We start from the raw sequence: 27,594 nt of genomic DNA on the forward strand, positions 1-27,594 counted from the left end.
AATTCTCAGTCAGAACCTCACAATGTGTCCGGGCTAGAATTTAATTTAACCAAAGATGTTTTTGCTTATAGAATACCTACTTATGTTTCAAGCCTTGCAAATGGCTTGATGAATATGTAATAACTATGCTTTGTGCAATTTATTGTTATGCTGTACCAAATGATTTATTTGCCAGACAGCAAAGGAATTATATAAGGAACTCCAGATGCTGATTTACACCGAAGATAGACATAAAATGCTGGAGTAACTCAGCGGGACAGGCAGCATCTCTGCATACAAGGAATGGGTGACATTTTGGGTCGAGACCCTTCTTCAGTCTGAATTATGACTCCAGCATTTTGTGTTTATCTAAGAAATTGCATAACTTGTAAAGCTCTTTGCCCCCACCCAAAGCAATAGTCACCTGTACAGCCTCCGAGTGTAAATCTGTTTGCTCCTTGAGGCATTATCATGCCTGTAAAGCAACAAACCCATAAATACTGCAAAGCAAATCTGAGTTTCAGTTTCTTTAGAAAAGCCAATGCTTCCTTGAAAGTTACAATGCAGAAATTAATCAAATACCTGATCTTGATCAGCTTGTGTGGTAGTATCCAAGTGAATCCAAACATAATTTTCAAAAATTTGAATTAGGCATTCATGATGGCTTATTAATTGTGATAGTTGTGCATTATCTGCTCTCCAGTCCATGATCAGGATTTGTAATATTTAGTTTAGTTTATTGTCATGTGTACCGAGGTACAGTGAAAAGCCTTTGTTGCATGATATATCTGGTATATATCAATATTATTATCAATAATATTTTATTTAATTGTTCTCCATGATCTCCAGTGACTCGCTGAGTTACTCCAGCACTTTGTGGCTGTTTTTGTTCAATTTGTCTTATGTATTTACTTTGATAACTTCTCTTCGGACGCCATACGAGCATATTTTTCTGATGCAGCTTCTTTTAATCACGATAAACGGAATGGTCATGTTTGGTATGGCAGCACAATGAAATTCCCAAATATTGTGACATAGAGTTCGTGCTATTATTTAAGCATACAGAAAATAGATGTTGTATGATGTTTTCATGCACTGTTTTTGTTGGTGTCAAGCACCAGAAGAAAAATAAGCTCTTACTTTTCACAGTCTTCCATATATGAGCTTCAAATCTTAACTTTTGAGGGAAAAAATCCTATGCTGTAATGGCCTGTAAGATTTCTGGCTGGGAAATTTGGAATTCAGCTTAGCAGATGCTTAAAAAATTGTTTGCCCTGATAAATGTTCTAGTTTCTGATCTCGAGTCTTGTCCTTCAGACGATATGTATGCACAAAGAAGCAAGGAACTGCAGAAGCAAAACACAAAGTGCTGGAGTAACTCTATAGGTCAGGCAGCATTGTAACTTTCAAGGAATCGTAGGCAATGTTTCGAGTCGGGATCCTTCTTTAGACTCCCAACTTGAAATGTCACCTCCATTTAGACAGGTACATGGATAGAATTGAATTGAATTTGAATTGAATACTTTATTGTCACATTTGTCACGTGACAGTGAGATTCTTTTTCTGAGGGAAGGAACAATGAGGACCCGGGGTGGGGGGGCCCCATTGCTCTTCCCCCTCCTTCACGGTGGACCCCCCCATGCCGGGTCCCCCTTTGTTAATTCCCTCAGCAGCGGCTTCTGCATGTCCGCCCTCGTCCATCAGTCGGCGCCGTCATCAACCTCTCCACTATCATCGCCGGATCCTCCCCAGACGCATCCGTGGCGCCGACCCAGGCCCCAGCCGCTAACTCGGCCGACGGCCAAGCACCGGTGACTGCGGACTTCGTTGGCCCGCGATGACCGGGGCGTGAGGTTCCACCGCTGGCCTGGTGGCCAGGGGCGTGTAAAAGAGGATTAGTTGCAAGCTTACTGGGGAATAAGATAAATGGAAATTGACTGATGGAATTACCCTACTTGGAGCCAGCATGAATTCAATGTGCTAAATTGCCACCTTTGTGTTGCAATTAATATGAAAATGTTGTTAAATCTGTAATTCGTTAGCGTAGCATTGTTCATTAAGGGATTCTTGATAGTATTTCCATATATAGTATAAACCTCCGATTTGTATTCAGGCTACAGGAATGTGTAAGAAAGAACTGCAGATGCTGGTTTAAACCGAAGATAAACACAAAAAGCTTCCCCCTCCCTCATGGTGGTTCACCCAAGCCGGGTCCTCCTTTGTTCTTTCCCTCAGCAGCGGTGTCCTCACTTCCGCATGTCCACCCTCGTCCGTCGGTCAGTTGGCGCCTTCATCGACCGCCGCACCGCACCAACCTCTCCACTGTCGCCGCCGGGTCCACTCCGGACGTCCCGCTGAGTTACTCTAACTTTCTGTGTCTATCTTCAGACTACAGGAATGTAAGGCCAGTTGGTTCATTGGAAATTTGCATTGCCTAACATACAGCAAGTGATAATGTTTACAATGGAGATATGAGAGTGCAGATGCTTGAATTTTGAGCAAAGCACTACCCACGAGGAACTCAGCAGGCCAGGCAGCATCTGGGGAGGACATGAATAGGTGACGTTTCGGGTTGTGACCCTTCTTCATACAGGGGCTAGAAAGCTGAGGACAGGACAATATCTGCAAAGTGAGGCGAGACCCGATAGAAGTGTATAAAATTATGAGAGCCAAAGAAAGGGTAGACAGTCAGAACCTTTTTACCCAGTGAAGGGGGAACCAAGAACCAGAAGACATAGGCTTAAGATGAGTGGGAAAAGATTTAATAGGAACCTGAGGGGCAGCTTTTTCACTCATAGGGTGATGAATATATGGAATGGTTGCCAGAGGAGGTAGTAGAGGCAGTCACAATAATAATATTTAAAAGATACGTGCACAGTTACATGGATAGGTAAGGTTTAGAGGGATATGGACCAAATGCGGGCAAATGGGATTAATTAGATGGGTTGGCATGGACGAGTTGGGCCGAAGAACCTGTTTCCTTGACTGTCTCTCCCCTCTCTCGACTAGAAACATTGCCTGCCATTATTGTGCTCAACATATAATTGGTTTCTACCCAAATGAAATCAAATATTGAAAATAATGTACAATAAGCAGGTCAATGGCGGTTTAACATCTCATGTAGATACATGATTTAGCAACTTGCCAAACTTGCAATAAAAAAAATAATCAAGCTGCAAGGACACTTACTGTTAAGGTAGAAAACTTTGATTCGGCTGCATTTGGAATATTGTGTGCAGTTCTGATTGACCAATTCCGGGAAGATGTGGAGGCTTTGTAGAGGGTGCAGAGGAGGTTTACCCGATGCTGCCTGGATTAAACGGTATTAGCCATATAAAGAGCTTGGACAAACTGGGATTGTTTTCTCTTGAGTGTCGGAGGATGAGAGGAGATCTAATAGCAATTTATAAAATTATGAGAGTATTAGATTGGATGGGCAGTCAGAATTTTTTCCCAGGAAGGAAATGTTAAATACTCAAGAGCATAACTTTAAGGTCAGAGAAGGAAAGGAGATGTGCGGGGCAAGTATTTTTTACACTGAGTGTGGGAGTTGCCTGGAATGTGCTGCCAGAGGTGATGGAGTTAGTAGATACCATCGTGGCATTTAAGAGGCTTTTAAATAGGCATATGAGTATAGAGGGAATTGAGACTGTTTGCTCGTGTGCAGGCAGAAGAGGTTAATTTAATTTTGCATCATGTTTAGCACAGACATTGTGGACCAACAGGAACGTTTCTCTGCTGCACAGCTGTATGTTCTATATTATAGTGTCATAAGACAATAGTTCTACAGATGGAAATGGGTCCTAGCCCACCAAGTGTGCATTGACCATCCATTTACACAAATCCACTCACGGCGAACCAAAGTGAATGTTCTTACCAAACCAAAAGAAACAAAACGGTGACGAGGATGGTGAGGACGGGACGAGGAGAGGTAATTGTTTGCTGATCCTCCAGGGATGCGCCGCGGAGCCGAACGACGGGCCGGCAGGAGGCCGCCGAGAGCAAAGAAGGACCCGGCGGACAGGCCGCCGAGAGAGGATAAGTGTACTAAGAACTTTTATAACTTTGTTGCTGCCAGAAAAATGGTGATTCTTTGAGTACTGCCTCGGTGAAGTCTGCTGTATGATTTTACCAGATTGTACGCAAAAACAAAGAATTTCACTGCAGCTAGGTACATGTGACAATAAAGTACCATTGAATCATTGTAGTCCAAATGACGCAGCATCTATGGAGCAAAGGAAATGGGCGACGTTTCGGGTCAAAACCCTTCTATTGTAGAAAGTTAAGAGGGTGACCTAATTGAGGTGCTTGAAATAACAGAGTAATTCATTAGGGTATATACAAATAATTTATTTCCTCTGGTTGGTTAATACAAGAGAAAGCAGATAACGATAAAACGTTGTCAATATGAAATGTTAACTTTCTCTCCCTTTCCATTTATTCAGCCTGACCTACTGATTATTTCTTGCATTTATTTTTATTTCAGCTTTCCAGAATGAGCAATGTTTTCTTTCGTCATTTAAAATTAGAATTTGGCCAGAAGAAATGAAATGAAGCAACAGTTTCTGAAAGCACAGTGAAAACTATGATTTTGTGGTTGCTCAGTCAAAATTGATCAATGGATTTTTGTTAGCTAACATTTTTGAGTTGTTCAGACCAGAAAACAAATAAAATAGAGTAGAAAATCCACAATGATGTCACACAGCTTAGTAGGAAAGGAAAGCCTCTTCAGTTCTTGTTTAGTTTAGTTTAGTTTAGAGATACAGAGTAGAAACGGGCCTATCGGCCCACTGTGCCAGTGCCAACCAGCAATCACCCATACACTAGTTCTATCCTGCACACTAGGGACAATTTACAGAATCCAATTAACCTACACACTTGCATGTTTTTGGAATGTGGAGGGGAAACTGGAGCACCCGGAGAAAACCCACGCGGTCACAGGGAGAACGTACAAGCTCCAGACCAGGCAGCACCCACAGTCAGGATCGAACCAGGGTCTCCGGCGCTGTAAGTCAGCAACTCCACCGCTGCGCCACTGTGCCGCTTTTATCTTTACTCTGTCACACTTTGCTTGAGAAACCCATGTACCTTTCATAAAGTATAGGATCTTAAATGCTGATGAAATGTTGATTGTATAGAACCCATTCCAACTGCAGCCTGACCACTTAATGACATTTTGTATCTTCATCAAGTTCCCCGAAAACAGGTGAACATCTATCAGATGGGGTAAAGTGATTTAACTAAGAATGGAATTGTCTTTTCATTAAAAAACAAAAAAGCGGTACGACTAAAAAAGCTTGTACAAAATACAAAAACACCCGTAAATGCATCATACATATCTGCAATGCAGTCATCTTGACAAGTATTAGGTTGCACTTGCTGGTAACCTCCATTGTTGATTTATTAATGCTAGTCTGATTCAGGAAAGTAATTCTCTTAGCATAGTATTTATTAGAGAGGGAGTGCAGGGGTTACTTGGTTAGATAAATCAATATACCACTGGGTTGTAAGCAGCCCAAGCAAAATATGAGATGCTGTTCCTCCAAATTGCGATTAGCCTCACTCTGACAATGGAGAAGGCCTAGGACAAAAAGGTCAGTGTGGGAATGGGACGAGGAATTTGTTTGGCAACCGGGAGATTGGGTAGGTCCACGCAGACTGAGCGAAGGTGTTCAGTGAAACGATCGCCCAGTCTACGTTTGGTCTTGCCGATGTACAAGAGTCCACATCTTGAACAACGGATGCAGTAGGTGAGGTTGGAGGAGGTGCAATTGAATCTCTACCTAACCTGAAAGGACTGTCGGGGTCCCTGAACAGAGTCAAGGGAGGAGCATGGACAGGTGATGCATCTCCTGCAGTTGCAGGGGAGGGGGTGTTTTGGTGGGAAGGGATGAGTTAAGCAGGGAATTGCAGAGGGTGTGTCTAGTTTAGCTTAGTTTAGAGACACAGCATGGAAACAGGCCCTTCAGCCGTCTGAGTCCATGCCAACCACGGATCATCCGTTTACACTGGTTCTGTAGATCCCACTTACCATCCACTACCTACACACTATGGCCAATTTACAGAATCCAATTAAACTACAAACCCGCACATCTTTGTGATATGGGAGGAACTTGGAGCACCCAGAGGAAACTCACGCTGTCTCAAGGAGAACATGCAAACTCCACATGTACAATACCAGAGGTCAGGATTGAACCCAGGTCTCTGGGTTTGATCTCATGCCAAGGGTCAAGAGAGTCAGGAGTGTTTATTGTCCTATGTCACCTCCCACTCTCACCATCTTCTAAAGATGTGCCATAGAAAGCATTTTATCAGGATGCAAAGCAGCTTGGTTTGGGAACAGCTCCATCCAAGACTGAAATTGCAGCAAATTGAGGACGCAGCCCAGACCATCACACAAACCAAACTCCCTTCCATAGAAAGTAGACAAAAAATGCTGGAGAAACTCAGCGGGTGAGGCAGCATCTATGGAGAGAAGGAATTGGCGACATTTCGGGTCGAGACCCTTCTTCAGACTCCCTTCCATAGACTCATTTATACCTCACTTTGCCTCATCAGGCAAAAGGTATAGAAGTGTAAGCATGCACCCCTTCAGATTCAGGGACCGTTTCCTCCCAGCTGTTATCAGGCAACTGAATCATCCTACCACAGCCAGAGAGCAGTGCTGAACTACTATCTACCTCTTTGGTGACCCTCTGACTATGCTTGATCAGACTTTGATGGCTTCACCTTGCACTAAACGTTATTCCCTGTCATGTATCTATATACTGTAAATGGCTCAATTGTAATCATGTATTGTCTTTCTGCTGACCGGATAGCATGCAACAAAAGCTTTTCACTGTACCTCGGTACACGTGACAATAAACAAAACTGAACTGGGCTGATGTACCGAAATGGAACAATGAAATTCTTACAGTACTTACAGCAGCGTACCAGATTTGTAAACAGAGTACACAATAAATAACTTGATAAGCAAACCAAAAAATGTTTTATTTAATGATATTAAGATTTAGTAAAGTTATTCCATTTGTATTAAAGCCAGGTTCTGATGAATGTCCAATGCAATCTTTAGTCCACACGTGTGCAGATTCAATGACCACTCTATCCACCGGATAACCTCTTCCAGTTTCAGCTATGCGGTATAATCTGACTAACCAAACAAACTGAAACAAGATCTAAAACAAATTGCACTTAACATTTTATTGCAGCTGAACATCTCATTAAGTTTCTGGCTCTTTTTTAAAAAACAATTTTACGGTTACATCTGGAATGAGTGGAGAGTTTTCAGGTTTTTCTTTCACAGATCAAATTTCAAATGCAAGAGTCAGCCTCAAGGCAGAAACTTTCGATAATCTGCTGGGTTAAGTGATAAAACCGTCACAATACAGCTAAATTCCTACTTGATGAGAATAGAGTGGTTGTACAGGGCAGTGTGGGCTTCCCTCGTGGGTTGAAACTTTACCCATGAAAATTTAAAAGAATGAAAGGTGACCTTTTGAATCACGTGAAATTCTTAACATGCTGGACAGAAGTAAGTGTTGAGGGAATATTTCATTTCATACGAGAGTCCAGAACCAGAGGGCATGGTATTTACAACTGAGATGAGGAAGAATTTGTTCTGGGAGAGGGTTGAGTGTCTTTAGAGCTCCTTGCCATAAAGAGGCATAGATGTAGACTCCTTGGTTAGATTTAAAGCTGAGATATATTGATTTCTAATTAGCAATGGATTATGGGGAAATGTCAGGAAAATGGACATGTGGAATACAAGATGAGCCATGATCCTTCTCAATGATGGAGGTAGTTCAAGGGGCCAACAGGCCTATACCTCTTCTTATTGCTTATATTGTTTCTTAGCTTGTACATAGAAATATAGGAATTACTTGGGTTACAGTGGTTGAATGCCAAAATTTCATGCTAACTGCCCGCAAGGTTTGGCTCTTTGAGGTAGATTATAAATTGGAAGAACCTTGACAAAGGAGGGACAAAGGGTATCTGTCAGATATCTCCAGATCTAAGTTCACCTCATGGAGAGAAGCAGGATGGCAATGGTGCTGTGTGTGGAAGGTTGGAGAAACACAGTGAGATCAAGGTTTTGTAGAAACTGATATCCAACAGGCACCATATATTTGCTGCTTTAGAATAAAACAAACCCTTCGGAAGAATGGCTAGAATGCTGACCATGGCATACAAGCAGGGATACCAAGACAAAGGACATAACCTAGTCATTGTTATGTCAATAACTCAGGTAAGAGGCATCGGGTACGGTTTGGGTAATATTAGGAGGTAGTAGCAAAATAACATTAGATACATGCCTGATCATAACCCAAGCCTTGCACATTTTAATGTAGAAGTAAACAGATTTGGAAGGTAAGGCAATAATGTGAAAAAATGAAGTGGGGGTGTGTGGAGTTCCATATCATAGAACATCTAACATGGCTGATGATATCTTCTTGCAGTTCTACCATTCCAAAGCAGATTGCACAACAGTTGTCACAGCGTCACAAGGTGCATCATTGATCAGCACGTTGCAATGCTCTCTGCAAGATTTGCCAGCCAGTTGAGCAATAATAAATTAGTTTATAGCATAATGTGCAACAACACTTCACAAAGATATGGTGTGTAGGACTCACAATCCATTGACGTAACTGGAGGAAATGATGCACTGTAGCCTGACATGCAAGTGATATTGTCACAGTACATTGATTCACCTGGAGACAGTTTATTCCTTGCAATAAAAGTCACACAATCCTCATTTTATAGCCAACCTTCCTCCACTGGGGCAGAGGCGTATTATTACCGCTCCTCTTAATCACCACACAGTATTTATTGTGAGTTCTACAAATAAACATGCCTGGCAAAATAATTTTGTTGGCTATAAAATATCATTTTAGGGAGTAATGTCTGTTTCAGACTCCAACATTTCAGCTGCAGTCCATGATTTTTTAAAACTTAATCTGATACAACTGAATCTGTCAGCAATCCCTATTTGTTGTCTTTTGCAGTCTGAGTTGTTGATTATGTCTGAGCTTGAAAGTAATTATCCTTCAGTTAAGTTTCTTGGCCTTGAAGTTAATTTATTACAGAATTGTCTTTATACTTTAAGCAATGTTTGGGATTTGGCAATGAAGTATTAAAATATCAAAAAGATGCTGAGGATTGTTTTGACAGTCTAGTTTTCATTTTCTGGCATTTTCACGCGTCTGACATGTGGTGTTTTGCAGTGCATATTTTCATCATGTCTCAGTTTTAGATAAAATGATAAAATGTGCTCAATCTGTTCAAGTCCTTTTAGACATGAACATTTAAAGATCAAGGAAAAAATTGGCCAAAGCTGTTGGTAATTTAGTTCACTGATTTGTTTTCATTTCGTTGAAGATTGAAGAAGATATTATATGATCCCATCCTCTCTAAAGACAATATTTATTTGTCAACACTTAAGTGTGTAAATGAACCAGCTCCGGAGATGGAAAAGTGATTGATAATTTACAGGATCACCCGGTGTCGCCTGCTGGAAAATGTGCGTGTAGGTCCATGTGCACAAATGTTGCAAAAATCAGTTCTGCTCAAATGCGACTTCAATGGTGTAAACCTGCTTTGACACTCCATGAAAAAATGATACAAAGTGTTGGGAGTAAATCAACGAGTCAGGCAGCATCTCTGGAGAACATGGATAGGTGATGAATCGGATCGGGGTTCTTCATTGACTTGTTTTATGTATGAAGTGCCACTTATGTGAAATGCTGAAGTCTGTCCAACTAGATAAGCATTTTCTGGAGAAATTAATATGGGGTAGACAAAAATGCTGGAGAAACTCAGCGGGTGAGGCAGCATCTATGGAGCGAAGGAAATAGGCAACGTTTTAGGTCGAAACCCTTCTTGAGGGGTTAATATGGGGATTGGTGGTGAGAGGGGGTGGGGAAATGTCATTTATCTCCAATGTCCTTCAACAAACAATTACTGCAGTCTCCCCCTATGACACAGCAGCACATGGTAGAACCAAGGGTGACAATAAGAACATGTTGTTCCACTTTTTAAGAAAGGAGGGAGAGAGAAACCAGGGAATTATAGACCAGTTAGCCTTAAATCGGTAGTGGGGAAGCTGATGAGTTGATAATTAAAGATGCTATAGCAGCATAATGGGATTGGTCAAAGTCAGCATGGATTTATGAAGGGGAAATCATGCTTGACTAATCTTCTGGAATATTTTCAGGATGTAACAAGTAGAATGGATGCTAGTGGATGTGGTGTATTTGGACTTTCAAAAAGCCTTCGACAAGGTCCCACACAAGAGATTAGTGTGCAAAATTAGAGCACATGATATTGGGGGTAGGGTATTGACATGGATAGAGAACTGGTTGGCAGACAGGAAGCAAAGAGTAGGATTAACAGGTCTTTTCAGATTGGCAGGCAGTGACTAGTGGGGTGCCGCTAGTCTCGGTGCTGGGACCCCAGTTATTTACAAAATATATTAACGATTTATTAATTTATTATTTACAAAATATATTAACGAGGGAATTAAATGTGACATCTCCAGGTTTGCGGATGACACAAAGCTGGGTGGCAGTGTGAGCTGCAATGAGGATGCTTTGAAGCTACAGGGTGGCTTGGATAGGTTGGGTGAGTGGGCAGATGCAGTATAATGTGGATAAATGGGAGATTATCCACTTTGGGGGCAAGAACAGGAAGGCAGATTATTATCTGAATGGTGTCAGATCAGGAAAAGGGGAGGTGCAACTAGACCTGGGTGTGCCTGTACATCAGTCACTGAAAGTAAGCATGCAGGTACAACAGGCAGTAAAGAAAGCTAATAGGCATGTTGGCCTTCATTGCGAGAGGATTTGAGTTTAGGAGCAAGGAGGTCCTACTGCAGTTGTACAGTGCCCTGGTGAGACTGTATTTGGAGTATTGTGTGCAATTTTGGTCTCCTAATTTGAGGAAGGACATTCTTGCTATTGAGGGAGTGCAGCATAGGTTCACCAGATTAATTCCCGGGATGGCTGGACTGACATACGATGAAAGAATGGGTCGACTGGGCTTGTATTCGCTGGAATTTAGAAGGATGAGAGGAAATCTTACTGAAACATATAAAATTCTTAAAGGGGTGGTCAGGATAGATGTAGGAAAAATGTTCCCGATGTTGGGGGAGTCCAGAACCAGGGGTCACAGTTTAAGAATAACGGTAGGCCATTTAGGACTGAGATGAAGAATTTTATTTCACTCAGAGAGTTGTGAATCTGTGGAATTCTCTGCCACAAAAGGCAGTGAATGTTTTCAAGAGAGAATTAGATTTAGCTCTTAGGACTAAAGGAATCAAGAGATATGGGGGAAAAAGCAGGAACAGAGTACTGATTTTGGATGATCAGCCATGATCATATTGAATGGCAGTGCTGGCTTGAAGGGCCGAATGGCCTACTCCTGCACCTATTTTTCTATATTTCTTTCTATGTTTATTAAGGATGTTCATGGGCTGAGAATCTTTGAGCCTCTGTGTTCAAGAAGTCTCATTTGTTCATGGCATTTTTTCACTGGATCCACTCGAAGTTTGGACTTCTGTCAATTCTTCGGAGGATCTGTTCAAGTTAATATTTAAAATAATTTCAATCTGCTGAAAATCTGAATCTTTGATTTCATTCTTCGTCAAGTTCTTATTGCAAGGTCAGTGCCTAGACACTGAGGATGTAGTCACCCTTCTCTAAATATAAAGCCAAAATATAGACTCAAAAGAAAAAAGTGTAGCACTATTCATCAAAACAGAGCGTGGTGGGTGCCTGGAACAAGCTGCCAGAGGTGATTGTGGATGCAGATGTGATGATGGTGTGGCGGCTCCCAAGGGTCGGGCCATTTCCACCAAAGATCCTATAGCGGAGCAAGATAGACCACTCCTGCTAAATGCAATGGGCTGATGTGTAGTACACCACGGAACGGAATGTGGGCCTTTTTTTCATCCATTTCCGTAACCGGACCGGACCGGACCCGACCCGACTCGCAGTGTAATCAACGTTGCGGGGGAACAGTTTGTGTTAATAAATAAAAATTCTGAAAATGAGGAGAAGATTTTTACCAAATAACTTTTATTTTGACGAGGATGTTTCCGTAACCGGCTTCCGTCTCCACACTATTATCCTATGGGATCTTTGGTGCGGAGACGGAATCCGGTTACGGAAATGGGGCCTTAAATTACCCATGAATCTGCCCATGACCGTACCACGTCTTTTTTGTCGAGTGCCTATCTTTTTTTTTTTTTTTTTTTTTTAAATTTGTTTATTTTATTAGAAGTTAATACAGTACAAAACAGTACAGTGGAACCTAATTTTAGGTGCCAACTATGTCATACCGTAATTCATTCTATGTACAACCTCTAGTTTTATGTTATGAGAAGGAAGTAAGCAAGACAAGAAAAAGAAAACAATAGAAAGGGGAAAAAGTGGAAAAATAGATGGTAGAGAGTAGAAAAACGTGAAGTGTGTATATAAAAAAAAAAAGAAAAAGTGGAAAGTAGAAATAGAAGAGAAGGCCCCTTAAAAGAGAATTTTTCAAATCTGTATTCGGAGATGTAGATCTATCCACGTCATGAACTGAAATCAGCAATCCTTATGGTACCGCTGCATCACATGATTCCAAAAAGTCGATGAAAGGAGACCAACTCCTTAAGAATTGGTCATATTTATCTATTAGTCGGAGTCTCATTTCTTCAAGGCGTGCTATGTCCATCATATTCCTAATCCACATTTTAACAGTTGGTATGGTTGTATTTTTCCAAAATTTAAGTATCAATTTCTTTCCAATTATTAACCCATAATTAAAAAATACATTTTGGTCTTTATTTAAATTGGTATCTTCTCCTATTATTCCAAATATAATCCATTCCATTTTGGGTTCTATTCTTGACTTGAAGAGCTTTGTAAATATATCAAATATATCACTCCAAAATTTATTCAACTTTGTACATCCTACAAATGAATGTGTTATATTAGCGTTTTGAAACAAACATTTATCGCACCTGGGAGGGATGTTTGGATAAAATGTATTCAACCTCGTTTTTGAATAATATAGTCTATGTAATAATTTGAATTGAATTAAATTATGTCTTCCATTAATAGAACAGTTATGTGTATTCATCAAATATTTTTCCCATCTATCCTTCGAGATCTTTATCATTAGCTCATGTTCCCGTCGAGTGCCTATCTTGCTCGCTATAGGATCATTGATTTCCACTATCGAACCCCTCGGCATGGGAATGGGCTAGTCCGGGGGCGGCCCTTAGCTACAGGGATAAAGGGCAGGGGTTTGGGCGCAATCTCTCTCTTGCGGACCCGTCTGACAGGAGAACAACACCTAATTAAAGTCCTGCCGAAATACCTGGTTCCTCGCCTTCATTTCGGGCCTATCGCCGCGCCACATTGGTGACCTCGACGCTCCATTGCTGTCATAATAGAGCCAAAGGACAGAGCCGCCCATCCGTCTGCCTCGCAGGCCGACCGGGTCCTGTCTCTCGACGCAGTCTTTGTTAAATTACCTACCTTCTCGACCGCCCTGGCCTCGCGTCTGGTTTCAGCAGGAGGAGGCCCAATTCCAGCTGCGGGGCATTACGGCGGATGACACCCGCTACTTCTACCTGGTGGGGGCCCTCGGCCGGGGAAGTCAAGCAGTTCCTCGCAAAACCCCCCTACCGCCGAGAAATACCTTGGCCTTAAGGAGCTCCTGCTCCAGGTTTACGGGCTCAGCAGAGGAGATTAGTTTACCTTGGCGTCATGTTGTTGACCAAAGGGCCTGTTCCTATGCTGTACTGCTCTATGTTAATAAAATTTATTGCACATCTGTCCCGGAAAAAGTAAGTACTGAAATAAAGTATTCTGTTCATACATTTCTTTTCCTTTCATTACAGTGACGGTACAAAGTCCATTTGATGCCTGCTGTTTGAATGGATTGAAGTGGGCTACTGAGAAAAAGGAGTGTGAGACTCTACCCTACACACTGGAAGACTCAAACTGCAGGTATTTATCAAACATTCTAAAATATATCTTTATGCAAATAGAAAGCTAGAAGAACACAGCAGGTCAAACAGCATCTGTGATCAATGTTTATGCACTAGGTCAGGACTCTGCATTAAGATTGAAAGGTAAAAGAAAAGTTGATGATGTTCTGCAACTGAGCAAGTATCCGATTCAGATAATTACTCAGTAAAATCCTGCACAGATTAATTGTCATGCATAATACTGATACTTTTCTAGTTCATCCCGAATTCCTCCTTCAATGATTAAAAAACTGCATTCTTTGGTTGAAATCAACTGCAAGTTCAGTAAACCCAGTCCCAGTGTGACAGCTATTTAATTTAAGAATGTTAGTGCATAATATTTTTGGCATTGGTGATGGTCTGAAAAGCCCACAATCTGCGTCTTGCTGTCAGGGTGAATGATGGTGACGGAGGTGGGGGTTAGAGGATGAAAGATAACATTGAGCAATACAGGAAATGCCTCGAGGGTTGGACACGGGTGCAGACACAAAGACTAGAAAAAACAGGAAATGTGCCTTGTATGTGCTGCGGAGTTGAAACAAATAGAGGTTGAAAACATGTGCTAAACTGTTTTCAGGAAATAGTTATCCTTAACCCTTCAGCTATAGTGGCATCCTGGGGTGATGCATTTGGAGAAGACCCTTTGCATAGTTCCATCATAAAGTCTGATTAGTAAATTATTTCATAAAGAGCCTTTGAAGGTTTGACCATGCAAGGAGTAGGAGAGCACAGGAGTGGGTATGAGGAGCGTGGTAAATGTTAGAAGACTTTCTCATAGTTTTGCAAGTTGAGACAGGTTGAGAGGTGCCAGCATGAAGCCTCTCTGATCAAATTATGTCCATTATTGCAAAGGAAATGTGTGTTGTGTTATATTATATTTTTACATTTATTATTCTTTTTTTTAACAACTGAGGCACAATGTACTGTTCATGTTAGTGTGTGTGAACAGCTGGGATAAAGGTGATTTTCAACTTAATGTCCCTTCCCTGGCCTTGTGAGTGAGCGAGAAGTTACATGTTTGATGCATGGGATTGCATGATACGTCGCATCACTGCATCTGCTGTTTCAGCACGTTAACCCTGTATTTTCTGCTGTTCTACATTCATGTCTTTCTATCCATCTGGTCCATCAGAATTAAAGGAAAACGGGCAACACAGTAATCCCACCTGCCTTCCTCTGGCCCCAACTCCCACCCCTGCCGGGTGTTCACCATCCCCCCCGACCTCCCCCTCTCCCCCACCCAACGGTCTGTCCTCAGCAGAGGTCTCACCTTTGTCCCCCTCCGTCCCCATCTCAATGAGTTCCGCGCCCACCATGACTTGGAGAGCTTCTACCGTCGTCTCCGCCTCACAGCGCACTTCCATGGGAAGGAGTCCTCGCCCCCTAATGATGACCCCTTTTCCCGTCTCCAACGCACCCCCTCCTCGTGGAACCCCCCTCAGAAAGTCCCGGCTCTGGAACTCTTCATTCAGAACTGCCGCCGCGACGTCAACCGCCTCAACTTCTCCACTCCCCTGTCTCACTCCAATCTTTCCCCCTCTGAACGCACTGCCATCGAATCTCTCCGCAAAAACCCAGACTGGGTCATCAAACCAGCCGACAAGGGAGGTGCCGTGGTAGTCTGGCGCGTCGATCTCTACAAAGCTGAGGCCACGCGCCAACTCTCGGACACCTCCTCCTACTTACCCTTGGACCATGACCCCACTGACGAGCACCAGGCCACCATTTCTAGCACCATCACCGACTTCATCAATTCCCACGCCCTACCTGACCAAGCCTCCAAACTCATCGTTCCCCAGCCCCGCACGGCCCGTTTTTACCTTCTCCCTAAAATCCACAAACCCGGCTCTCCCGGCAGACCCATTGTCTCTGCGTGTTCGTGCCCCACCGAACTCATCTCCACATACCTTGACACCATCCTATCCCCCTTGGTCAAATCCCTCCCCACCTATGTTCTAGACACCTCAGACACTCTCCGCCGCCTCCACGCATTCCACTCTCTGGGCCCTCACCCCCTCATCTTCACCATGGATGTCCGGTCACTCTACACCTCCATCCCCCACCAGGATGGCCTCAAAGCCCTCCGGTTCTTCCTCGACCAGAGGAGCAACCTTTACCCAGCCACTGACACTCTCCTCCGCTTAGCGGAGTTGGTCCTCACCCTCAATAACTTTACATTTGACTCCTCCCATTTCCTCCAAACACAAGGCGTAGCTATGGGCACACGCATGGGCCCCAGCTACGCCTGCCTCTTTGTCGGGTACGTTGAACAATCCTTGTTCAATGCGTACCAGGGCCCCATCCCCGACCTCTACCTCCGCTACATTGACGACTGCTTTGGTGCCACCTCCTGCACCCACACACAACTGACTGATCCGCAAAGACCGCTCCCTCCGCAACTCCCTCGTCAATTCTTCCCTTCCCTCCCGCACCACCCCCTCCCCGGGCACTTTCCGTTGCAACCGCAAGAAATGCAACACCTGTCCCTTCACCTCCCCCCTCGACTCCATTCAAGGTCCCAAGCAGTCGTTCCAGGTGCGACAAAGGTTCACCTGTATCTCCTCCAACCTCATCTACTGCATCCGCTGCTCTAGATGCCAGCTAATTTACATCGGTGAGACCAAGCGTAGGTTGGGCGACCGTTTCGCCGAACACCTCCGCTCGGTCCGCCTTAACCTACATGACCTCCCGGTGGCTCAGCACTTCAACTCCCCCTCCCATTCCCAATCCGACCTCTCTGTCCTGGGTCTCCTCCATTGCCAGAGTGAGCAACAGCGGAAATTGGAGGAACAGCACCTCATATTCCGTCTGGGGTCCTTGCGCCCCTATGGCATCAACATTGAATTCCCCCAATTTGGCTAGCCTGTGCTGTCCCCTCCCCTTCCTTCACCCTCTAGCTGTCTCCTCCCACCCTCCCATCCGCCCGCCCTCGGGCTCCTCCTCTTCCCCTTTTTCCTTCTTTCTTTCCCCACCCCCCATCAGTCTGAAGAAGGGTTTCGGCCCGAAACGTCGCCTATTTCCTTCGCTCCATAGATGCTGCTGCACCCGCTGAGTTCCTCCAGCAATTTTGTGTACCTACAGTAATCCAACAGTAGTGCAGCCTAACAGCTCCCTGGCATCCGGTGTTATCTGTGTGGAGTTTGCATGTTCTCCCTCACCTGTTACTCTGTGAGTTTCAACTTGATGCTTCGTTTTGCTTCCATTGACCTTCTTAATAACTTGCTGTCCTGTCTGCTAACTTTCTGCATTTCTGGCATTGATATCACAATACCTTTGAATTATCTAGATTATGTCGCGCTTGGCCTGTGCCTTGCATTCGCTTCCCACGGAAAGCTTTGGGTATAACAACTTTTCATGTCTGAGCGGTTTCTAAGATACTGCTGACCTCAGTCATTATCTAACCTGAAAGTGACACAATTATTTTGGCTTTATGTCAGTAAAAGCAATCATCCATCCATGTAAAGCTACGTTAGAAGCTTGATGAAAAAGTGCCTGAAAGTGTGGGCCCAATGTCTCACATCTTCTGCTTTAATCTCTCGCCTTTGTTCCAACCATCTGCCTATCAACCCCCTCCCCCCCCCCCCGCCTGTGTCCATCTATTACCTGCCACACTTTTTCCTGCCTCTTGTCTCACCCAGATTTTATTTCCGCCCCTACAATCAGTTTGAAGAAGGGACCCCGCCCGAAATATCATCTATCCATGTTCTTAACAGATGTTGCCCAACCTGCTGAGTTACTCCAGCACATTGTGTCCTATTGTGTCAACCAACATCTGCAGTTGCTTGTTTCTACAAGTTGCACAGCATCCTGACAGAAATATATGTATCTGCATTATTCTATCGTCTCTGGGGCTCTTTACAAGAAGGACCGCAGTGGTAGAAGAAACTGGTTCTCCATCAACTTTTCAAATGAAATTGAGGATGGCAAGCTAGCAATCTCCTGAATTAAAAAAAAATATTATGCATATGACGCTGGGTCCTTAACTTGTGGGCAAACATCATATGGGACATTTTATCAAATGCCTTTTAGAAATACAAATGTACTACATCCACTGGTTTTCACATTGAATCAAAGAATCATTGAATTGTACAACATAGAAACAGACACGTTTAACAAGTCAACAAGTAATAAACAGTCAACAAGTACTTTGAATGCCTAGAGTAAAAGTCTTGCACCCTAACCCATTATTTTGTATCCTGTATAAAAATACAACATTTCTGGATGGGAATATTCAATACCATTTCTAAAACACTCAAAATTCAATTGGAGTCAGATTAAAAATTAATAATATTAGGAATGTCAGAGGGCTGCTCTGTTAACGATATTCCAAAGACGTTTCCTTGACTATGGTTTAATAACTGCGAAAAAACTTATACTTAAATTCTTGAAAAAGATTACAGTTCCCACAATGAAGATGTGGATCACAGAAATGACTGAATCAATACATTTAGAAAAAATAAGGCTTGTTTTGGCAGACAAATCAGACCAATTTTCCAAAATATGGTCTCCTTTCATTGAATTTCGTCAACAACAGAATGGTTGAACACAAATTCAAAACCGACGCTAGGGTCGGGTGAGCGGGCGTAGGGAAGGGTAGTGGGATATATCTCCGCTTTTTTTTTTTTTTCACTTCTTTGTTAGTTTAGGGTTTTTTTCTTCTTTCTTTTTGTATTTTTCTTCTTCCTTTTCATTCTTTCCTTTTTACTTTTTTCTGATTCACTATCAGTTTATAAAATGTTAAAACTGAAGCTTGAAGCTGTACGAAAATTGTATAATTGTTATGTCGATTACTTTCTCCTTGTACAATTGCTTCTAATAAAATAAACATTTATAAAAAAGAGTGAAAGTCTTGCTGCAATTGAATACGGTCCAAGAGAAATTACATCTGGAGCACTGTGAATATTTAGGTCTCTATCTAATTATGGAGATGATGTAATGGAGATAACTGTGATGATTACTGGAATGAGGAGACTTAACCGCGAGAAGTTAGGTAATATTGTCCGATACTTGCTGAAGAATGAAGAGCGATTTCAGGGCAGTTACACATGCTAAACAAAACCTTCTGGAGGAACTCAGCAGGTCAAGGAGCATCTTTGATGGAAATGGACAGACGACATTTTGGACGCAATGTGCTGGAGCAACTCAACATGTCAGGCAGCATCTCTGGAGAAAGTGAACAGGTGAGGTTTCGTGTCGGGATCCTTCTTCAGGCTCACCCGAAGCGTCACCTGTCCATGTTCTCCAGAGATGCTGCCTGACCCACTGAGTTCTTCCAGCTCTTTGTGTTCTTTTTGTGTAAACCAGCATCTGCAGTTCCTTGTTTCAACAGATGACATTTTGGGTTTGGACCCTTCTAGATAGAAAATGGCGCCGCTCATTGGCGACTCAGTTTTGCTCTCCCTATTTGTTTGTCTAGTGTTGTTTTGTTTGCTCGCGGAGCCCAGCTATGGCTTACTTCAGCACGATAAGACTGAACTACTTCACATTCGGGACAACATGCCCGCTTTTGTACCCGAACTTCCACCGGACTTTCATCAAGACGGCGGCAAGTGGTTGATACACCGTGGGCAGCCGAGGAAACGGGGCAGGAGAGGGGGTGCACTCGTTCGGCTGAGGCGTGGCATCCACCGCCCAGCTTTATCAAGCTTGATCCTATCCAACGTCCGTTCGCTGGCGAACAAGAAAGACAAGCTTTCCATGCTCATTCGCTCACAAAGGGACTTTAGAGACGCCGCTGCTGTGTGCCTCACTGAAACCTGGCTGGATGAGAATATGTCGGACTCCACGCTACAACAAGCAGGCTTCTCTCTCCACCGCGCCGACAGAACCAGGGACTCACTCAAACAACGCGGGGGTGGTGTTTGCTGCTACATCAACAGGAATTGGTGTACTGACTCCAAAACCATGTCACAAACCTGCTCGCCGGATTTAGAGCTTCTCACGGTGATGTGTAAGCCCTTCTATCTACCGAGGGAGTTTTCCTCCATCATCCTGGCCGCTGTCTACATACCACCGAGCGCCTCAGCTCCGTCCGCGTCGCAGCAACTGGCCGATCACATCATGGAGGTGGAGAATTCCAATCCAGACGCGGTTGTGCTGGCGACTTTAGGAGACTTTAATCACGTCACCCTAAAGAAGGCTCTCCCGAGATACAAGTCTCAGATCCACATTGCCACCAGGCTGGATAATACACTGGACCAATGCTATTCCTCCATACCCGATGCATATCATGCTGTGGCTAGAGCCCCTATCGGTGAGTCTGACCACAACACCATTCTCCTGATTCCTAAGTATCGTCAAAAACTTAAGGTGGAAAAACCAACTGTCAAACTTTCTAGGAAATGGTCCTCACAAGCCATAGAAACTTTACAGGACTGTTTTGACTCCACTGAATGGAGCACCTTCTGGGCTGATGGCCAGTACGATATTAACACCTACACTGACACTGTTACATCGTATATTCATTTCTGTGAGAGTGTATGCATTCCAACTAAAACTGTGACTGTTTATAATAACAACAAGCCCTGGTTTAATAATGATGTGAGGTTACTATGTAGGAAGAAGTATGATGCATTTAAACATGGAGACATGGTTCAATACAAACTGCTGAAATATGAATTTCAGCGAGCTGCGATCAAAGCTAAAGCTTCCTACAGAGTAAAGCTAGAAAACAAATTACAAGCTAATGACATCAAAGGGGTGTGGCAAGGTCTGCAGGCTATCACAGACTATAAAACCAAGCACCATGTTCTAGACAGCGACCCCTCCCTCCCTGGGAGGCTCAATGACTTTTACTGTAGTTTTGACGAGGGCAACCATCAGTCCCCCTCTTTAACCACAGAGCTGGGCGACACTACTCCTACTGACTCAGAACATGATGTCAGAACCCTGCTCCGCCAACTTAACACCAGGAAGGCAGCAGGGCCTGACGGTGTGGCGCCTGCTACATTAAGACACTGCTCTAATGAACTGACACCCGTCCTCACCTCCATTTTCAACTGGTCACTTCAACTCTCAATTGTGCCTGCTTGTTTCAAGTCAGCTGTGATCGTACCAGTCCCCAAGAAAAATAACATCACTTGTCTTAACGACTATAGGCCTGTTGCCTTAACTTCAGTCATCATGAAGGTTCTTGAGAGACTGGTATGCAAACATCTTTCCAGCATTACACTTGATCCTTATCAATTCGCCTACAGAGCCAACAGAAGTGTAGATGATGCAGTGTGCCTCTGTGTGCACTCCATCCTCCAACACCTGGAATCCAGATCCACATATGCTCGCATTCTTTTTGTGGATTTTAGCTCCGCATTTAATACCATCGTTCCTGTAAAGTTGATGCACACTTTACAGGAACTGGGGGTCAACTCATCTCTATGTAAATGGATCTATAACTTTCTATGTGACAGAAAACAGGTGGTAAAAATTGGTAACCATGTCTCACTGGCTAGGTTCCTGAACATCGGCGCCCCCCAGGGTTGCGTTTTATCACCTCTTCTGTACTCTGTATACACACATTTTTGCTGTTCACACTCTGACTCTGTCTTGTTATTTAAGTTTGCAGATGACACATCTGTGGTAGGTCTTATTACCAATGACATCGAAACCGTTTACCGTAGGGAAGTAGAGGAGCTAGTAAGGTGGTGTGAGAACAACAACCTCATACTTAACATCTCAAAAACTAAGGAGCTGGTTGTTGATTTCAGAAAGAAGGCCACCCCCCTCCTCCCTCTCTTCATCAATGGAGAGGTGGTTGAGAGGGTCACCTTCTTTAAGTTCCTCGGGACCACCATACATCAATCCCTATCATGGGAGCTCAACACTAGTCTCATAATCAGTAAGTGCCACCAGCGACTACTTCCTGCGGCAGCTCAAAAAATTCAGGGTCAGTCGACCAGCCATGACCCACTTCTATAGGTCTACCATAGAAAGCATACTCACATTCTCCATGCTTGTCTGGTATGGTCACACAACCTCGCAGGATAAGATTCGGCTGGAGAGAATAGTGCGCCGAGCTACTAAGATCATCGGTTGCAGCACACTTCCCTCAGCGACATCACTTTACTCAACAAGACTCACCAGAAAGGCCAAAAAAATCATAGCAGACCACTTTCACCCGGCACATCACCTCTTTAATCTCCTCCCATCAGGAAGGAGATATAGAAGCATTAAAAGTAAAACATCTCGCTTCAGAGACAGCACCTACCTCCAAGCCATCAGATATTTGAATTTGCACTAATCACTTTGCACTTTCTTTTGCACTTGCACCTACGTTTAACATGACGCTGCTGGGTACTGTCCTTCCTGTATATATTGTCCTTCGTACGATATTGTCTGTATTATTTATTATTTATTGTGGTGTATGTGGTGGATGTATTGTACTGAATTGTATCTGTCTGAGAGCGAACCAAGACACATTCCTATCAACTTGTTGACATGGCAATAAACTTCTTGAATCTTGAATCTTGAATCTTCTTCAGACTGAATCCAGTCTCAAGAAGGGTCCTAACCCCAGACAACATCTGTTCATATCCTCAATAGAAAGTGCTTGGCCTGCTGAGTTCTTCAGCAGTTTGCATTTTGCTCATGTTTTACATTGATTTTTTTTAAATAAAGAGATTTGGAACAACAAACGCTGTTTTTCTATCATTTGTTTTACACAATCTTTCAAAGTCCAACCCAACAAATGAAGAGCATACAGTGGACTGAACCTGTGGAGCCGATGCGCCTGCACTTACCTGGCCTGATCCAAACAATTTGCTGCACCTTCAACTCACAGTTGCAAGGAACGATGACTAGGCCAGGGGTGACATCATAAAAGGGCACTTTCTCCAGAGGGTCTTTACACATTTTTCCAGTTGAAAAAAAACTGGCAGCAATGCATTGTGAATTGTTTAATGATTTTAATTGTTTCTAAATGCCTCTATTCATGTTAGGAATGTAAACATATTAAATAAAATGTTAATTAAAAGCATTTAAAAAGAACAATGTGAAACTAGTAAAACATAGAACAGTACAGCATAAGAAAAGGCCCTTTGTCCCACAATGTTTGTGCTGAGCATTATGCCAAGTTAAACAGAGAGGGAGTAAGAGCAGGACTATGAGATACAGTGGGTGAGGGACCCATCTATGGTAGAAGGGGGGAACCCACGTTCACTAAAGAATGAGAACATCTCGGATGTCCTCGAATGGAAAGCCTTATCTTGGGAGCAGATGCAGCAGATAGGGTTTCCAGATCCAGATATGGATGATCAGCCATGATTATATTCAATAGGGGTGCTGGCTCGAAGGGCCGAATGGCCTCCTGCACCTATTTTCCATGTTTCTATGTTTCTAATCCATATCCTGCCATTTCCTCCATTGGTAATGTGCCTATCTAAAAGTCTCTTAAAAACAAGTATCGTATCTTCCTCGTCCAGCATCCCTGGCAAATGCGTTCTCGGCACCCACTGTGCTCCGTGCAAATAAATACTTGCCCCACATATCTCCTTTTTACTCTGTCCCTCTTTGCTCTCTAGTCTTTGACATTTCCAATTAATTAAAAAAATCATTACCTTTTCCCTCTAATCGGGAATCCCCAGTGACATTGATGGGATCCTACGCTACTGGAAGGACAGATTGCAGGTGATGGGAGCAATGGGAGTTCCATTAGAAACAATGACAATCCTCAGTGTATTGTGCATTCTGAAGGATTGGTCCTTGGGTTCTATTGTCGGATATTTGTTGACCGGTTTTATGGGCAACATTGTGGCGCAGCGGTAGAGTTGCTGCCTTATAGCGCCAGAGACCCGGGTTCGATCCTAACTACGGGTGCTTGCCTGTACGGAGTTTGTACTTTCTCCCCGTGACCTGCGTGGGTTTTCTCCGGGTTGTCTGCTTTCCTCTCACACTCCAAAGACATACAGGTTTGTTTGTAGGTTAATTGGCTTGGTTAAATTGTTAATTGTCCCTAGTGTATGTAGGATAGTGTTAGTGTGCAGGTTCGCTGGTTGGCGTGGACTCGGTGGGCTGAAGGGCCTGTTTCCGTGCTGTAAACTAAACTAAAGATTGTGTCTATTTTTTGGGTGGGAGTAAATAAGCCCGTACTTTTTATTACTACTAAGGGCCTGTTAATGCATGCACAAAAAATCTCAGTCAAATAATATTGGTGGACATGTCATCCTAGGTATTTTCCTTGACTTTCCAGAACAATTTTCTCAATGTTCAGTGGCATAAGGCTGGACTTGGGACAACTAATACCCAATAGACTGGATGTAGAACGTGACTTGTGGGAAGTCAGAAAAAGAGTTATGTAGGAAGCAATCATTTATTATCATGGCTTTATCCACAGATTGTTAGTGCACAGTTTTTTTTCCTTTAATCTGATGGTTATATTTCTTATCTTACTATTTTCTTTTTGAAAGCTCTCATTTAGTACAATGCAATTACGGTTAAAATCTTTCTTGGTTTCAGCAATCTTTCCCTTATATAAAGGGAAAGATTGCTGAAACCGAGAAAGATTTTAACCGTAATTGCATTGTAGAGTTAAGAGAGTAATAACATGTGGCATTGATCAATCCTTAACAGGCCTTGTTAATGAAGTCACAAAATACTTCTGAAACTTGGCTGACTTTTACCTCTGTTTCCTGTTTTGTAAGGAGATTAAAATTTCCCAAATTCCACATTGCAGAATAGCAAAGGAACAATGTTGTCGAGTAAAGCTGGAGGAGAACCACTGTGAAGATGGCATAAACGTGGCCAGAGAAAATCATGCATGCACGAAATTTAAAACTGCCATCGGCCAATGCGACACTGCTAAGGTAATGCATATTTTCCCTTCCAAAGATCTTGACAAACCACAAGATTTTGACTGCACAATGTTTAACGAAGGATGTTGAGTTTAATTATTTGAATATAATCACTGATTGGGAGAAAGGATCTCATTTAGCTGTTTGGACTCACAAGCCCCAGCATTCCATTTACATGACATTGGTGAGCTGATGATATTTACTGGGCTGCTTGCCAGAGAAGAGGATTTCATTTTTTTTAAACTGTTTTATCATCAATGAAGTGTGGAAGTAATTAGGAGAAATGGTTCGTATGTTAAGAGATTTTGGGATTAATTTAGTAAAAGATGAAATCAGGCACTTGATGAGTGTATTGTAATAAGACCTGCCTAATTTTATGCCTAATCGCACTCTATCCCCTCCTTGCTTTTGTGAAGATAGTTAAAGGGAGAGAATGCATATATATTGATCCTTCTCATTTATGCTTTTACAGATATGTTGTCAATGCTGTCATCTTGGTAAAGCAGCTAAAATTAATGGACACAGTTGTGAAGCAAATCATGCTCTGGGATACCAGTGTGGACTGGTTTACAGAGCATGCTGCGTAGGAGGTGAGGAAGACATCAACAATCCATTTACCAGCAACCATACAGCAGAAAATTCAGCCCGAAATGCGCACAACCAGAGCCCAGGTAAAATTACAAGAAGTAAGCAGTGGATCTAGTGGCCATAAATGCTTATTTTAAACTTCAATTTAGCTGAAAGTAAGACTTCTCTGTCTTGATTGAAGAATTTATTGCAGTTAGCGAGGCCACACATGGAATACCGTGCACAGTTTTGGTCCCCGTACTTAAAAAAAAGAGATAGTAGCAATGGAGGCAGTCCAGAGGAGATTCACCAGACTAATTACAGGGATGAGAGGTTGCTCTATCATAAGAGACTAGACAGTTTTGGCTTGTTCCTTAGAGTTTGGAAGAACCTTATTCAAACATCTAAAGATCCTAAAGGAGCTTGGCAGGGTGGATGTTATGATGTTTTTACTTGTGGTGCGTTATCATCAGCTCTGACCCTCCCTACCATCGAGGGGATCCATCGCAGTCACTGCCTCAAAAAGGCTGCCAGCATCATCAAGGACCCACAGCATCCTGGCCACACACTCATCTCCCCGCTGCCTTCAGGTAGAAGGTACAGGAGCCTGAAGACTGCAACAGCCAGGTTCAGGAATATCTACTTCCCCACAGTCATCAGGCTATTAAACTCAACTCAAACAAAACTCTGATCATTAATAGCCCATTGCACTTTATCCATTTATTTATGTGTGTATATATATATATTCATTGGTATATGGTCACACTGATCTGTTCTGTTCTGTATTTATTTATGTCTACTATGTTCTGTAGTGCTGAAGCAAAGCAAGAATTTCATTGTCCTATCTAGGACACATGACAATAAACTTTCTTGAATCTTGAATCTTGAATCTTATCAACAAGGGGACAGAGTTGCAAAATAAGAGGCTGGTCATTTAAATCTGAGGTTTTCGAAATATTTCTTCTCTCAGTAGGAATTCTCTGTCCCATAATTCTGAGTTACTCCAGCACTTTTTGTCCACGTGTTTGCTCAACATTTAAAAGACATTTGGAGAGGTGCATGTATAGGCCAGGTTTAGTCAAACATGGGCAGGTGGGAGTAGTGTAGATGGGACATCTAGGTCAGCATGGGCAAGTTGGCTAAAGGGCCTGTTCCATGCCTGACTAGCTCTATAATCAGATGATCACCGAAGAGCTGAGGACCCATTTTGAAGAATAGCTGGCTGTTCTCTTGATATCAATGAAAACACTCTTCCGTTTAATTACCCAAATTGATGTACCTATTGAAAGTTATGCTAACCCACAGCTGCAATTGCAATTATTGCTGTGAAGTTAAGCACCACAACTAACTCCAAATGCGATGGAGTTCTTTGTGATGAAGAATTTTCAAATTAATCAATAAATAATAAAAGGTAGGCAGGGTGGCGCAGCGGAGAGTTGCTGCATTACAGCACTTGCAGCCCCAGAGACCCGGGTTCGATCCCAACTACGGGTGCTGTCTGTACGGAGCTTGTACGTTCTCCCTGTGACAGCGTGGGTTTACTCCGAGATCTTTGGTTTCCTCCCACACCCCAAAGATGTAGAGGTTTGTAGGTTTCTTGGCTTGGTATTGTCCCGAGTGTGTGTAGGGTGATGTTAGGGTGTGTAGGGTAATGTTAATGTGTGGGTATCGCTGGTCGGTGCGGAATCGGTGGGCCGACAGGCCTGTTTTTGCACTGTATCTCTAAACTAAACTGAACTAAACCAAAACCTAAAAGCACTTTTCCCCCAGATAAAATAAAAATTGGCTACTTCTTTTATCAGTTCAACTCTTTCTAATAAGCAGAGTACTTTAAAAAAAAATTCTCAGGCAGTATGCAAGTGATTTAAAAAAAAAAGTGAAATGCTAATTCTGGGCTCCACTGTAGCTACCTACTACATACCATAGACTGATAGCTCATTAACAAGAGATACAATCACCAAGCCCGTTGTAATCCTTCATGCTACTGATAATGAATGACAGTTCTCACTGTCAGACTCAATGGTACCATTTATTGTGCAACAAAATAATGCGCTTATGTGTGGGGAAACTTTGTTTAAAAAAAACATTTGCTCATTCCTCTTTTATCAAAATTAGATCTCTTCTAAGCTCCATTCGAGAGGGCAGGAAAAGATCGCACTCCACCGTCGCTATTTGGTAGCATGATTATGTGACAATCGCCCAGGGCTGAACTTAACAGCCTCCAGACAGAAATTCCCAGACAGGGATTTT

General features: G+C 43.0%; 1 protein-coding gene across 2 annotated transcripts in view; it reads left to right on the plus strand.

The window, feature by feature from the left end:
* fbln1 (fibulin 1) overlaps nt 1-27,594 on the plus strand; it is an 81,384-nt gene that overhangs the window by 821 nt on the left and 52,969 nt on the right. For both annotated transcript variants that reach the window (XM_033037547.1, XM_033037548.1), the window contains exons 2-4: nt 13,865-13,973; nt 24,660-24,789; nt 25,250-25,448. In XM_033037547.1, the coding sequence (XP_032893438.1) occupies nt 13,865-13,973; nt 24,660-24,789; nt 25,250-25,448 (438 nt within the window). The remainder of the gene's footprint in view (nt 1-13,864; nt 13,974-24,659; nt 24,790-25,249; nt 25,449-27,594) is intronic.

The sequence above is a fragment of the Amblyraja radiata genome, chromosome 19 (assembly GCF_010909765.2).
Source record: "Amblyraja radiata isolate CabotCenter1 chromosome 19, sAmbRad1.1.pri, whole genome shotgun sequence".
Taxonomy (NCBI): domain Eukaryota; kingdom Metazoa; phylum Chordata; class Chondrichthyes; order Rajiformes; family Rajidae; genus Amblyraja; species Amblyraja radiata.